Source organism: Ranitomeya imitator, chromosome 1 (genome assembly GCF_032444005.1).
Source record: "Ranitomeya imitator isolate aRanImi1 chromosome 1, aRanImi1.pri, whole genome shotgun sequence".
Taxonomy (NCBI): Eukaryota; Metazoa; Chordata; class Amphibia; order Anura; family Dendrobatidae; genus Ranitomeya; species Ranitomeya imitator.
In genome coordinates this window covers 975962272-975975280 of record NC_091282.1, presented here as the reverse complement: position 1 = coordinate 975975280, position 13009 = coordinate 975962272, and the positions used below count along the sequence as shown (strand labels likewise).

At 46.8% G+C, this 13009-nt stretch overlaps 1 protein-coding gene across 1 annotated transcript in view; it reads right to left on the bottom strand.

The window, feature by feature from the left end:
- Window positions 1-5071, bottom strand: part of ETNPPL (ethanolamine-phosphate phospho-lyase) — a 59876-nt gene extending 54805 nt beyond the window's left edge. The window contains exon 1 of the mRNA XM_069743866.1: window positions 4898-5071. Coding sequence (XP_069599967.1) covers window positions 4898-4953 — 56 coding nt within the window. The 5' untranslated portion in view covers window positions 4954-5071. The remainder of the gene's footprint in view (window positions 1-4897) is intronic.
- Window positions 5072-13009: the final 7938 nt, after the last annotated feature.

Genomic DNA, 13009 nt, shown 5'->3' with positions numbered 1-13009 from the left:
GCCCCTGAGCAGGCGGGGAGGGGCCGATGCTAGCAGTGAGCCCCCCATCCGTCATCGCAGGGTCAGCTGTACCGGCATCTAGCTGATGCAGCTGACAGCTTGATGAGGGAAGGAGCGCTATGCTCCTTCTCCCATCATCCCCCTATCAGCGTCTAACATCACCGATGCCGACAGTGACAGGGTGTGCAATGATGTCACTGCCCGGCACCCGCGGTCCGGAGGTGAGCTGGAGCAGAGAGCAGCGCAGGAACCAGGAAGAAGAGAGGTGAGTATTGATTTATTGTTTTTCTTTATCGGGGCTGCCTTATATTAGAGGGTCTGCCTGTGGGGGGTGCTGCTTTATACTACAGAGTATGCCTGTAGGGGGATGCTGCCTTATACTTCAGAGTCTGCCTGTGGGATGTGCTGTCTTATAGTACAGGGTCTGCCAGTGGTGGGTGCTGCCTTATACTACAGGGTATGCCTTTGGGGGGTGCTGCCTTATACTACAGAGTGTGCCTATGGGGTGCTGTCTTATAAAAAAGGGTCTGCCTATGGGGTGTTGTCTTATACTACAGAGTTTGCCTATGGGGTGCTTCCTTATTCTACAGGGTCTGCCTATGGGGTGCCGCCTTATGCTATAGAGCAGTGGTCCCCAACTCCAGGCCTCGAGGGCCGCCAACAGTGCAGGTTTTCAGGATTTCTTTAGTATTGCATCGGTGGTAATGTGATCGTCTGCACAGGTGATGATTCCAACCCCTGTGCAATACTAAGGAAATCCTGAAAACCTGCACTGTTGGCGGCCCTCGAGGCCTGGAGTTGGGGACCACTGCTATAGAGTCTGCCGATGGGGGTGCACTATACAACATAGAGTAGGCCTATGGAGAGTGCATTATACTATATGGAGTCCTATTGGGGTGCATTATACTATATTTAGGACTATCTGGTGCATTATACTATATGGAGGCTATCTAAGGGGCCATCATACAGTGTGGAGATTACAGTGAAGGGGCCATCTTATAGTGTTGAAACCATCAAACAGTTTGGGGGCTACCAAGGGGTCTGTATACTGTGTGGGTGGTACTATACAGTAAGGGGGCATTATACTGTGTATAAGAGAGCATCATACTGTGTATTGGGAAGCTGTACAGGGGGCAGACTCGGGACATTATTCAATGTTAAGTGGGCACTTATGGTTATAGGGGAACTCAGGTTACTGTGACTATCAAAGGGGCACACAGGACAATATTACTTTCTAGGGGGCAAAATGTGGGCACTGTTTTCTAGGGCACTTGCACCTGGCATTTCTATATTATAGAGGGTTGCTTTAGAATTTAGAGGGCACAGAGAACCACACAGCAGGTGCAGTAATAGGGACACATACGGCAGCAGCGGCTCAGCATTGGGGTATCAGGTGCAGTAATAGGGACACATACGGCAGCAGTGGCTCAGTATTGGGGTATCAGGGGCAGTAATAGGGACACATACGGCAGCAGTGGCTCAGTATTGGGGTATCAGGTGCAGTGATAGGGACACATATGGCAGCAGTGGCTCAGTATTGGGGTATCAGGGGCAGTAATAGGGACACATACGGCAGCAGTGGCTCAGTATTTGGGTATCAGGGGCAGTAATAGGGACACATACGGCAGCAGAAGCTCAATATTGGGGTATCAGGTGCAGTAATATGGACACATATGGCAGCAGCGGCTCAGTATTGGGATATCAGGGGCAGTAATAGGGACACATACAGCAGCAGCGGCTCAGTATTGGGGTATCAGCAGGATGAAGAGTTTGTGCAAGTTGGGAATAGATGGTGATGGCTGAAAATATGAGGCGTGAAATGTGTCTTTGTTGCTTTCTCTGCAGCTGCGTCGTGGCTGGAAGAAGTTGTCATGTAGGTCTGGGCCAGATGGAAAAGACGTGAAAAGTGAACGACTCCATCAGAAAGAACATCAGTGGTAAGTCATTATCTGTAACTGTGCTGTGATCTCTTATATGTTCTGTAGGACTGGAATCTACCACTGACCATATGGCGGTAATATCAATATTGGTCATCTGCTGATGTTATCCTCCACTATTACGGTGCGTCACCCAGTTGTAATCAAGGTTACCTGGTTAGGGGCCCACTCAGAAGCTTCGCCCACCTGAACCAAAACCATAGCTACGCCTCTGGTACCAGTACAAGAGAAAATGACAAACAAGACATGGTTATTGGGGGTTACATAAAGCTTAGGCTGCTATTGCACACCCATAACAGGCAAGGTCAAGTTTGTATTGTTTATCTCTCCTGCCCATGTGTAAAGGCTTGGCAGGGAAAGAAACTACCATTACTACTGCAATTCTTTCCTTTCTATGGTGATGTGCCCCTTTGATCAGGGTCTGTTAGATGCCTGGAACACAACCGAGAGCTGACTATTGTATTACTAGATACTTTATGAACTATTTCCTTGAGTTTACAATTTAGTTCAAAATCCAGGAAGCCTTATACCTTGTCGCCTGTGTTAGGGACACTACATGGCTAGCCAGGACTTTTCTTGTCTCGATAAGAGAAAGCTGATCCAAGGCCTGCTCAGAGACTATTCCATTTTGGACAGTCTGGATGTAGTAGAAGAGGATTAACACCCTCTCCTTCTCGCTGTCCCCTTCCCCTGTCTGCTTCTGGATCACCTCTTCCCGATTCCCTTCATCCTACTCGCCACCACTCATCACCGTCTGTAATTGTCTGTGTATACTGTAGATATGCGGGGTTATTAGTGTAACATGCGTCCTGACGCCTAGTAAAGGGACATTTCTGCTATATGTTGTACCTTCATGCTATGAAGGATTATGCATAGCGTCTAATGACACATACTGTGTACTATAAACAGTTTTATTTGGGAAAATGGTGCCATTGGAAGGCAATTATAGGGCTTGTTTGCCCCTGCCCCCTACTGTCTGTGGAAGACTGCAAACTTTAGACATTAAGAAATGGAATACACTGGAAAAAAACAGATAATGTAAAGTGTAGATTCAGTTGTTTCCTTCCTGCTTGCAGCGGGCTGCAGCTTCTCTGATTGTCCTGTTTTTTCCTGTGCACAGTCAATGAGGGCTTTCAAGAACTACTGACAACACTTCAGTACCGCTGATCCTCATGAATATAATAGGAAGGTTACCCAGCCCTCCGCTTTTGTTATTTGGCTCCAGTGTTATATTCTCTGTATAATCCTAATTGTTTGTGAGAGAACAATGAATCAGGCCCTTTGAGGACTGGACATATGGGATCTTCTATCTATCTATCTATCTATCTATCTATCTATCTATCTATCTATCTATCTATCTATCTATCTATCCAATATCTATCTATCTATCTATCTATCTATCTATCTATCTATCTATCTATCTATCTATCCATCATATATCTATCCATCATCTATCTATTATCTATCTATCCAATATCTATCTATCTATCTATCTATCTATCTATCTATTATCTATCTATCCACCATATATCTATCTACCTAGCATCTATCTAGCATCTATCAATCTATCTATACATCATCTATCTATCATCTATCTATCTATCTATCTATCTATCTATCTATCTATCTATCTATCTCATATCTATCTATCTATCTATCTATCTATCTATCTATCTATCTCATATCTATCTATCTATCTATCTATCTATCTATCTATCTATCTATCTATCTATCTATCATCTATCTGTCATCTATCTATGTAGCTATCTATCTATTATCTATCTATGTAGCTATCTAAGGCATGGTTGTTGGTTAGGAAATAGAGAGGTGAGTCAGTAGGCTCCATCCAATGAGGCCACCTTGTCCCTGTGGATGTTTTTTTTTTACATTTTTTGATCAATAATGTTATGTTGCAATAGTGGAATTAATATATTCATTCATTGCAGGCTGCTGTTGTATACACTTATGTCTATTTAAATCCTATCTATTTACCATATATCTGTCTACCTTTTAATCTATTTTGAGCATTATAATATAGGAATACCACTGTACAGTGAAATCATATTGCAGAGTTTAAGCACATTGTTGAAAAATATTTAGAATTTGTGATATACCATGTTGAATTTGATCATTCTTTTATATGTAAACTTTATCAATTTAACTAGGGCCATATCAGTTACCTAAGTTCTCTTCTGTAAATATTAGGACATGTGTGATTGTACCCAGAAATGTGAGATGCCAGCTTCCTTTTCTGCTGCCGTCTGTTCTTTTCGGAAATGCCTCACTTGTGGTCAGTGTGCTGCTGCTTGCACCAGACTTCTTTCTCCACCACTCAGTGGTATGGCAGGTTTATGTAGTATGGCAGGTTTATGTAGTATGGGCATCTTGTGTTGTTTGCACATACTCCCCTATTATTATTACTATTTATTTATTTAGCACCATTAATTCCATGGTGCTGTACATGAGAAAGGGGTTACATATAGAGTTATAGATATCGTTTACAGTAAACAAATTTACATTCTATTAGGATTGTCTGCCTGGAATGATAAGTGCAGATGGGAATCATCTACACAAGGATCTGCTCTCCCTCAAATATCAGGTCCCATCTAATTTTGGGTACACTGACATTCAGGACCCAGGGCTGCGGCATTTTGGCACTAGGTATTATTGCTGTTTACTTTCCACTAGTTACAGTCAACATCAAACTTACTGCTCAGCTTTGCCAGAACTAGAGTCAGGGATGCAATGTCCCACATTGCATAGTACATGTATTATACAAGTAACATATGGTACCATTCAACAGAATAAAACCACGACCACCCTACTATATGATGCAGGATGTGTCCTGATGCTTAATTCTTTAAGAATAAGTACAACTGTATATCTGAAGCAGCAACACTAACAGATGATGATAAAGTACTGAAATGATGGTTTCTTAATCTTCCGCAGTGTAGACTTACCCTATGTGCTTTTTTCTCAGTTCAATGGTTTTCTCCTTGCAGTATGGCTCACACATGTCTGCTCCTGTCAATCTCCCCCTGGCACAGACCTGCAGACCAGCTGAGCTCCTGGGACTCTGGTGTGACCACAGGCGGGGAGGTGTGAGAGCTGGTCTCTTGCTCTATGCTCTCACCCTATTTGGCTGAGTTTTCTAAGGACACTGCCTCTTCCACTCCCCTCTCACGCCTCTGCCTGACATTAACTCCTCCAATGATGTTGGGCTAGCAAATGGTTAACTTTTCCAACTTTTGTTCTAGTTGAGGACATAAAAGCGGTAACATATGCCTTCGAAATGTCTACTACACAGTTATTGTACGGACTCCATGCACATATTGGGTACAATGTCCTGCTGACTGTTCACTAGTTAATTTAAATTATTAACTTACAAACTTTGTATTCTTGTGCTTTCCTAACTGTTTAACCCTCTTGTGAATAGACTTCATCCTGATAACAGCTCTATAGTGAGTCCTTGTCTATATACAGCATATTCTCTTCTGGTGGGATTCCAGTGCCTTAAGGTATTGTCACATTTAGCGATGCTGCAGCGATCTAGACAATGATCACACAGACAGCTCTCCAGCGACCAACTATGCGAAGTCCAGTGGTAACCAGAGTAAACATCGGGTTACTAAGCGCAGGGCCGCGCTTAGTAACCCGATGTTTACCCTGATTACCAGTGATAATGTAAAAAAAAAAAACACTACATACTTACATTCCGGTGTCTGTCCCCCAGCGTTCTGCTTTCCTGCACTGACTGTGAGCACTGGCCGTAAAGCACAGCGGTGACGTCACCGCTGTAATCTGCTTTATGGCCGGCCGGCGCTGACAGTGCAGGGAAGCAGAATGCCGAGGGACACGACAGACACCGGAATGTAAGTATGTAGTGTTTGTTTTTTTACATTTACACTGGTAACCAGGGTAAACATCGGGTTACTAAGCGTGGCCCTGCGCTTAGTAACCCGATGTTTACCCTGGTTACCAGTGAAGACATCGCTGAATCGACGTCACACACGCCGATTCAGCGATGTCTGTGGGAGATCAGCGACGAAATAAAGTTCTGGCCTTTCTGCTCCGACCAACGATGTCACAGCAGGATCCAGATCGCTGCTGCGTGTCAAACACAACGATATCGCTAGCCAGGACGCTGCAACGTCACGGATCGCTAGCGATATCGTTGTGAAGTTAGTCAGTGTGAAGGTACCTTTAGTATTAATGATTGACAACCCAAATTAGAAGTGAATCCCAATATTAGAAACTATCCACGGCCTTTATATTCAGATACTCAAGTAAAAAAATACAATCTGAACAAATATAAAAATAGAAATAAAAATACTGATCAGATCTATCAAGAAGGAGCGGCACAAAATAGATTTACAGTTATTTGCTAAACTGTCTGAAGTATTCAAAATACTTATTGTTTTTCTCATCGCATTGTATTGTATAGCTGTATTGTATGTAATGGAAGCAGTGAGGGATTGAACTAAACTTTAAAAACATCTGGTGCACCGTGGGACACTGGTTAGGCCCCTTTCACACATCAGTTTTTTGCCGTCAGGCATAATCCGGCGAGTTTTGAAAAAAACAAATCCGGCAAAATTTGCCGCCGGATCCATTTTTTTTTTCTCATAGACTTGTATTAGCGACGGATTGTGACGGATGGCCCAGAGGCGTAGCTAGAGCTTTTGCCGCCCGGGGCTGTTCCCGAGTTTGGCGCCCCCCCCCAGCTCAATACACACAAAGGTTACCAAAAATGGTTTTCCTGTTTTGTAGAACTTAAACTGGGCCTAATGGTGTCACCCCCACATGCCACACCTGTGACTTAATACCACCACACCATGACCAGGCCACATAGTGACCGAATAATACTACATACAAGGGACAAATACCACCGCACCATTTCCAGACCACATATTACCACCACATAGTGACTGAATACTACAATACTGATCAGTAATAAAAAAAAAACCACAATACTATCGCCATAAGTGCCAGTATTCACAGGAGATCTGTACTTAGTATGCAGTGTCTGTGTAGAGGTAATACAGAGATCACTGGTGACATTATACACAGGACCTCTATATAGTATACAGTGTATAGTGTCAGTGTATAGGTAACACTGACTCACCAGTGACGTCTCTAGGTGAAGTCCTTCATCTTTTATCCAGCACAGACCGCCATCATTCCTTCCAGCCAGGACTCGTTTCTGCAGGAAATAACACAGTTATCTCGAGCTCCGCTTGCAGAACACATTACTTAATTTTTCACAACTTCTACATTACACCACATGAAGAAAAAAAGGTGATATAGTGTCACTCTGCACAGTAACAGGACCGCCCCCCCATTTAAAACAGTATACTCAAAAAATAAAATAAATACATCACTGCAGTAACAATATCCCTTAATTATCCCCTATGGTAATAATATTCCCCACCCTGGCCCCGTTTATCTCATTCCTGGCTCCAGCCATATGTTGTCGTATCCTGCCCTCATGAGTATCCATTCTACCCCATATGATCTCCCCATCCTGCCCCACCAGCCTCCATCGTATCCGTCCTGCCCCATGATCCAATCCTGCCCCGTGTCTCCAATCATGCCCCGTATATACATTCTGCCCATGCCTCAAGTCCTGCCCCCAGTGTGTCCAGCATATTACCCCCATGTTGTCCAGCAATCTGCCCCAGTGTGTCCAGCATATTACCCCCATGTTGTCCAGCAATCTGCCCCAGTGTGTCCAGCATATTACCCCCAGTGTGTCCAGCAATCTGCCCCAGTATGTCCAGCATATTACCCCCAGTGTGTCCAGCAATCTGCCCTCAGTGTGTCCAGCAATCTGCCCCAGTGTGTCCAGCAGTCTGCCCCAGTGTGTCCAGCATATTACCCCCAGTGTCCAGCATTGCCCCAGTGTGTCCAGTATATTACCCCCAGTGTGTCCAGCAATCTGCCCCAGTGTCCAGCATTGCCCCAGTGTGTCCAGAAGTCTGCCCCAGGGTCTCCAGCATTGCCTCAATGTGTCCAGAAATCTGCCCCAGGGTCTCCAGTATTGCCCCAGTGTGTCCAGCAATCTGCCCCAGGGTCTCCAGTATTGCCCCAGTGTGTCCAGCAATCTGCCCCATGGTCTCCTGTATTGCCCCAGTGTGTCCAGCATTCTGCCCCATGGTCTCCAGTATTGCCCCGGTGTGTCCAGCAATCTGCCCCATGGTCTCCAGTATTGCCCCAGTATGTCCAGAAGTCTGCCCCAGGGTCTCCAGCATTGCCTCAATGTGTCCTGAAATCTGCCCCATGGTCTCCAGTATTCAGTGTGTCCAGCATTCTGCCCCATAGTCTCCTGTACTGCCCCAGTGTGTCCAGCATTCTGCCCCATGGTCTCCAGTATTGCCCCAGTGTGTCCAGCAATCTGCCCCATGGTCTCCTGTATTGCCCCAGTGTGTCCAGCATTCTGCCCCATGGTCTCCTGTATTGCCCCAGTGTGTCCAGCATTCTGCCCCATGGTCTCCAGTACTGCCCCAGTGTGTCCAGCAATCTGCCCCATGGTCTCCTGTATTGCCCCAGTGTGTCCAGCATTCTGCCCCATGGTCTCCTGTATTGCCCCAGTGTGTCCAGCATTCTGCCCCATGGTCTCCAGTACTGCCCCAGTGTGTCCAGCAATCTGCCCCATGGTCTCCAGCATTGCCCCAGCCCCAGACAGTCAGACATAAAGAAAAAAAAAAAAAAAGTAAAATCCTCACCTCTCCCGTTCCCAGCGCAGGTCCGGTGCAGTCAGCGTCTCTCCGGCTCTGCGACGCTCAGGACAGAGAGGCAGAGCGGCGCGCACAGTAGTGACGTCATCGCGCCCTCTGCTCTGAGACGTCGCAGAGTCAGAGGACGCTGAAGCCGCAGGAACCAGGAGAGGTGAGTATTAGAGCGGGGGGCGGGGGCGGGACCCGGGGGTGGGGGGAGCTGGCCCTGGTCGTGGCGCCGGACGGCGCCGCCCGAAGATTTAAAGGGGCGTCTTTTTTTTTTTTTTTTTTTTTATCTTCTTCTCCTGCAGCGCCGGCTGCCCCCAGCATTGTGCCGCCCGGGGCGGACCGCCCCCCCCGCACCCTCGTTCCTACGCCACTGGGATGGCCTCATGTTTCATCCATTTTTCGCTGGATCCGTCGAAAATTTGCTTTCCGGCGGCCGGAGAAAACGGACATAGGAACGTTTTCTGTGTCTGTCGAAAAAACGGGCAGCAACGGATCCGTCGCAGTCTGTCGTTTGCTGTAGTGAAACCCTATGGCACGGGTCCAGCGACGGATTCGGTTTTTTTAAACTAAGCATGCATTTTCCATTATGGGTCTCTCTCTCTCATTCTCTCTCTCTCCCTCTCTCTCTCTCCTGCCCAGAATCCAATTAGCCGGATCATCTAGTTGGATCCGGCTAAAAACCAGATCCGTCGCATCAGTTTTTCACAATTTGTGACAGATCCGTTTTTTTCAAAATTCGCCGGATTGAGCCGGATGGCAAAAACTTGATGTGTGAAAGTAGCCTTAGGGTGATGGTGCTGCTCAGGATTACCAACTTGACTTTTTCTGTTTTCTGAACAGCTTAACAAAAAATCACAGACAGACAATATCTTTTACGGACACATAGGAAAACCATAATAAATCGTTGTGATTTTAGGCATGGTTGGACTGGTGTGTCTGGGGCCCACAGTAGGTATTGACTCTAGGGGCCTGTCCTACAGCTATATTCCTGTTAACCGTTATCCCAGTTATAGTGGAGTATTGACTGTAAAACACAGGCGGCTCCTGCACATCTACTGTGCGCCACCACAACTGGGATGTACAATTACGGTAGTTTGCATTATAGGGCTTTATTGAAAGCATGTCATGAACAATCCACAGGTTAGGTAGGTGATTATTATTGATTGGGAGAACCTGACCAATGGAAACCGTGCCAATTGGAAGGATGAGAAATTTTTATTCCTGACGGGGAACTTTTATCCCCATATTAAAATGGAGCAGCAGGTCAGATGTCTGACCGCAGTTCCATTCATCCTGTTTCGGGCTTCTTGAAAAAGCCAAGTGCAGCGTGCAGTACATAGGGAACGAATGTGATTAGTGATCAATTTGATCATGTCGCGCCTTACTAATGGGGATAAAAGTTGGAGATTCTGCCTATCGGGGCTGGCCTCAACAGTCGGACCCCTACCAATCAATAACTTATGACTTATCCTTAGGCCATGTTCACACATTCAGTACGTGGTCTGTATCTTACATTATTACATTACATTATTATTACATCAGTATTTGTAAGACAAAATCAGGAGAGGAACAATTAGAGGAAAAGTATAATAGAAACCCATCACCACTTCTGTATTTATCACCCACTCCTGGTTTTGGCTTACAAATACTGAATGTGTAAACATGGCTGTTACACGTGGTCCAGTTCCTGTATCTTCGCGGGGTCCCCATAGGGACTCCCGCTTTGTGCCGGCTCCACACTGTCCGGACAGGGCCTCTGCTTCTCCTCCCTCCTCTGCTTCCTGGCATGCAGCCAGCAGGTCCTCGGGCTGTGTGCTTAGGTCGCGCACGCGTGCTTGCTCCCAGTCTCTTAAAGAGACAGCGCACATTTTCCAAAAGGAGCTTCTGACCAATGGCGTGTTAACGATTATTATTTCTAGCCCCTCCACCATAGGGAGGGTTCTGGAGCTACAAGTATCCTCACTTGCTAATTTCCGGTTCCTGCTAGCATTAGCTTTTAAAGTCTCTGTCAGTGCTTCGCTTACACTGTTTTTCTCCACAGACTATCTGCTACCCATTACCTGGCTTTGCTGGACGATCTCCAATCTGCTTACTCCAGTTCCGTCTTGTCCCGCCATTCAGTCACCTGAACCTCAGGACAACGTCAGTACTGCTGGAACCAGCTTCTACCCGTACCCCCAGTAAACACCGGTTAGCTCTACGTCACCCACTAACCCTGCTTGTCCATCTGTCCCGCTGGGTCAGCTACCACCATTCCAGGGTCTAACTGGAGGTAGCACCCGTGTCCCCCAGGCATTCCATTCTGACCGTGTTCGAGGGGTCTTACCACGGGTGTCTGGGGCTCACGTAGTCACGCCCCCTTCGGAGCCCCCCAAACCGTGGTCCAGAGGTTCCACGTTTAATTATAATAAAAACGAATGTGAACTTCACCACCTGTGCCTTCATTTCCATTCGTTACAGATTGCTCAAGCCATGGAACCTGCAGGAGCCCAGACACCTCCGGCCGTGGAGCTATGTCAAGAGGTTACCCGTCTGAGGGGTCAACAGGACAAGATCACAACTTTTCGACACAGCTTGTCTACTCATATGGATACCCTGGTCTCTTCGACTGCACCTGTCTCTGCCACCAGCATCCAGGTATCTAACTTCACAGCAAGTAAAGGTCCCTGTCTAGCGGCTCCCGCTTCCGTGGCGATCCCATTCAGTGTCGGGGTTCATTAACCAGAGCATTCTGCACTTTGAACTCCTGGGGCATATGTTTGCTTCTGATCCGGCTAAGGTGAGCTTCATTATGTCTCACCTTGATGGAGAGGCTCCGCCTTGGCTGAATCCGCGCTGTGGGAGAGAATGGATCCCCTGGTTACTAATCTTCAGTCTTTTCTAGAGGCATTCCGCAGGACCTTTGTCGAACCTGGTTGTGCCACGTCGACAGCTTCGGCTCTTCTTCGACTACATCAGGAGGCTCGTACAGTGGCCCAGTATGCAGTGAAGTTCCGTACCCTTTCATCTGAATTATCCTGGAACAATGAAGCCTTGGTGGTCACCTTCTGGGAGGGTCTTTCAGGAAGAATTAAGGATGAACTGGCGGGCCAGGACGTGCCTACAACTCTGGATGACTTGATTTCCCTGGCAGTCTGGATAGACCTACGGTTTCAAGAATGACCCAAGGAGATCAAAAGTGAAAAGAGGTTCTACCACCCGGCTGCTAGTACTCCTAAACCAGCCGCCTCTTCGGTTTCGTTCCCCTCACCTATGGCTATGGAAGTACATCGAGTAAGCTTTGGAGGCGCGTCACCAGGAGGAGAGCTGTTTCTATTGTGACAGTTCCGAGCATCTTATCCGCTCCTGTCCAAGGAAGTCGGGAAACTCCAGTGCCTAGGGTCTGTAGGAGAGGCAGCTCTAGGTAAGGATCATCTCTCCCACCACTGCAAATAACAGTCTCTGTGGTCTTTGGCAAGGTAAAATTTTCGGAATCCATTCAGCAGGCGGTCATGGATTGTTATCAGATACCAGTCCAATGCCTTCCAGGACCGTTGCAGGTGACATCCGTGGATGACAAACCCTTGTCCAACTCCATTTGGTTCCAGACTGAGCCAGGGGAACTCCGGGTAGGTTTAACGCATTCAGAAAGAATTCACTTTTATGTGTTGCCTGGTTCCTGTCACTCCTTGCTTTTAGGTCTACCCTGGCTCCGGATGCATGAACCAGTCTTAAATTGGAAGACGGGAGTGGTTCTGCGCTAGAGAGACTCCTGCTTGGATAGATGTATCATTCTGGTTCGACCTATTCTTCCTCCAGCTCAGCCCACTGCCCTGCCGGGCCTACCCTTCTCTTATTGGGCCTTTGCTGACGTCTTCGGGAAAAAGGAGGCAGAGAAATTACCTCCACACAGGTCGTATGATTACCCGATTGATTTGATCCCCAGAACATCTCCCCCTCGGGGGCGAATCTTTCCTCTTTCTCAAGCAGAGACCCAGTCCATGTCGGACTACATTCAGGAGAACCTGGCCAGAAGATTTATCCGGAAGTCATCCTCACCAGCTGGAGCTGGAGCTTCGTGAAGAAAAAAGATGGATCTCTTCGGCCCTGTATCAATTATAGGGGGCTGAAGCAGATTATGGTAAACAGGTATCCGTTGCTGCTTATCTCAGAGTTGTTTGATCATCTTAGGGGTTCTAAAATCTTCACCAAACTGGACCACAGAGAGGCCTACAAACTAATACGTATTCGTAAAGGAGACGAGTGGAAAACCGCTTTTAACACCCGGGACGGACACTACGAATACCTGGTTATGCCATCCGGTCTAAGTAATGCACCTGCAGTTTTTCAGGAATTCGTAAATGATAT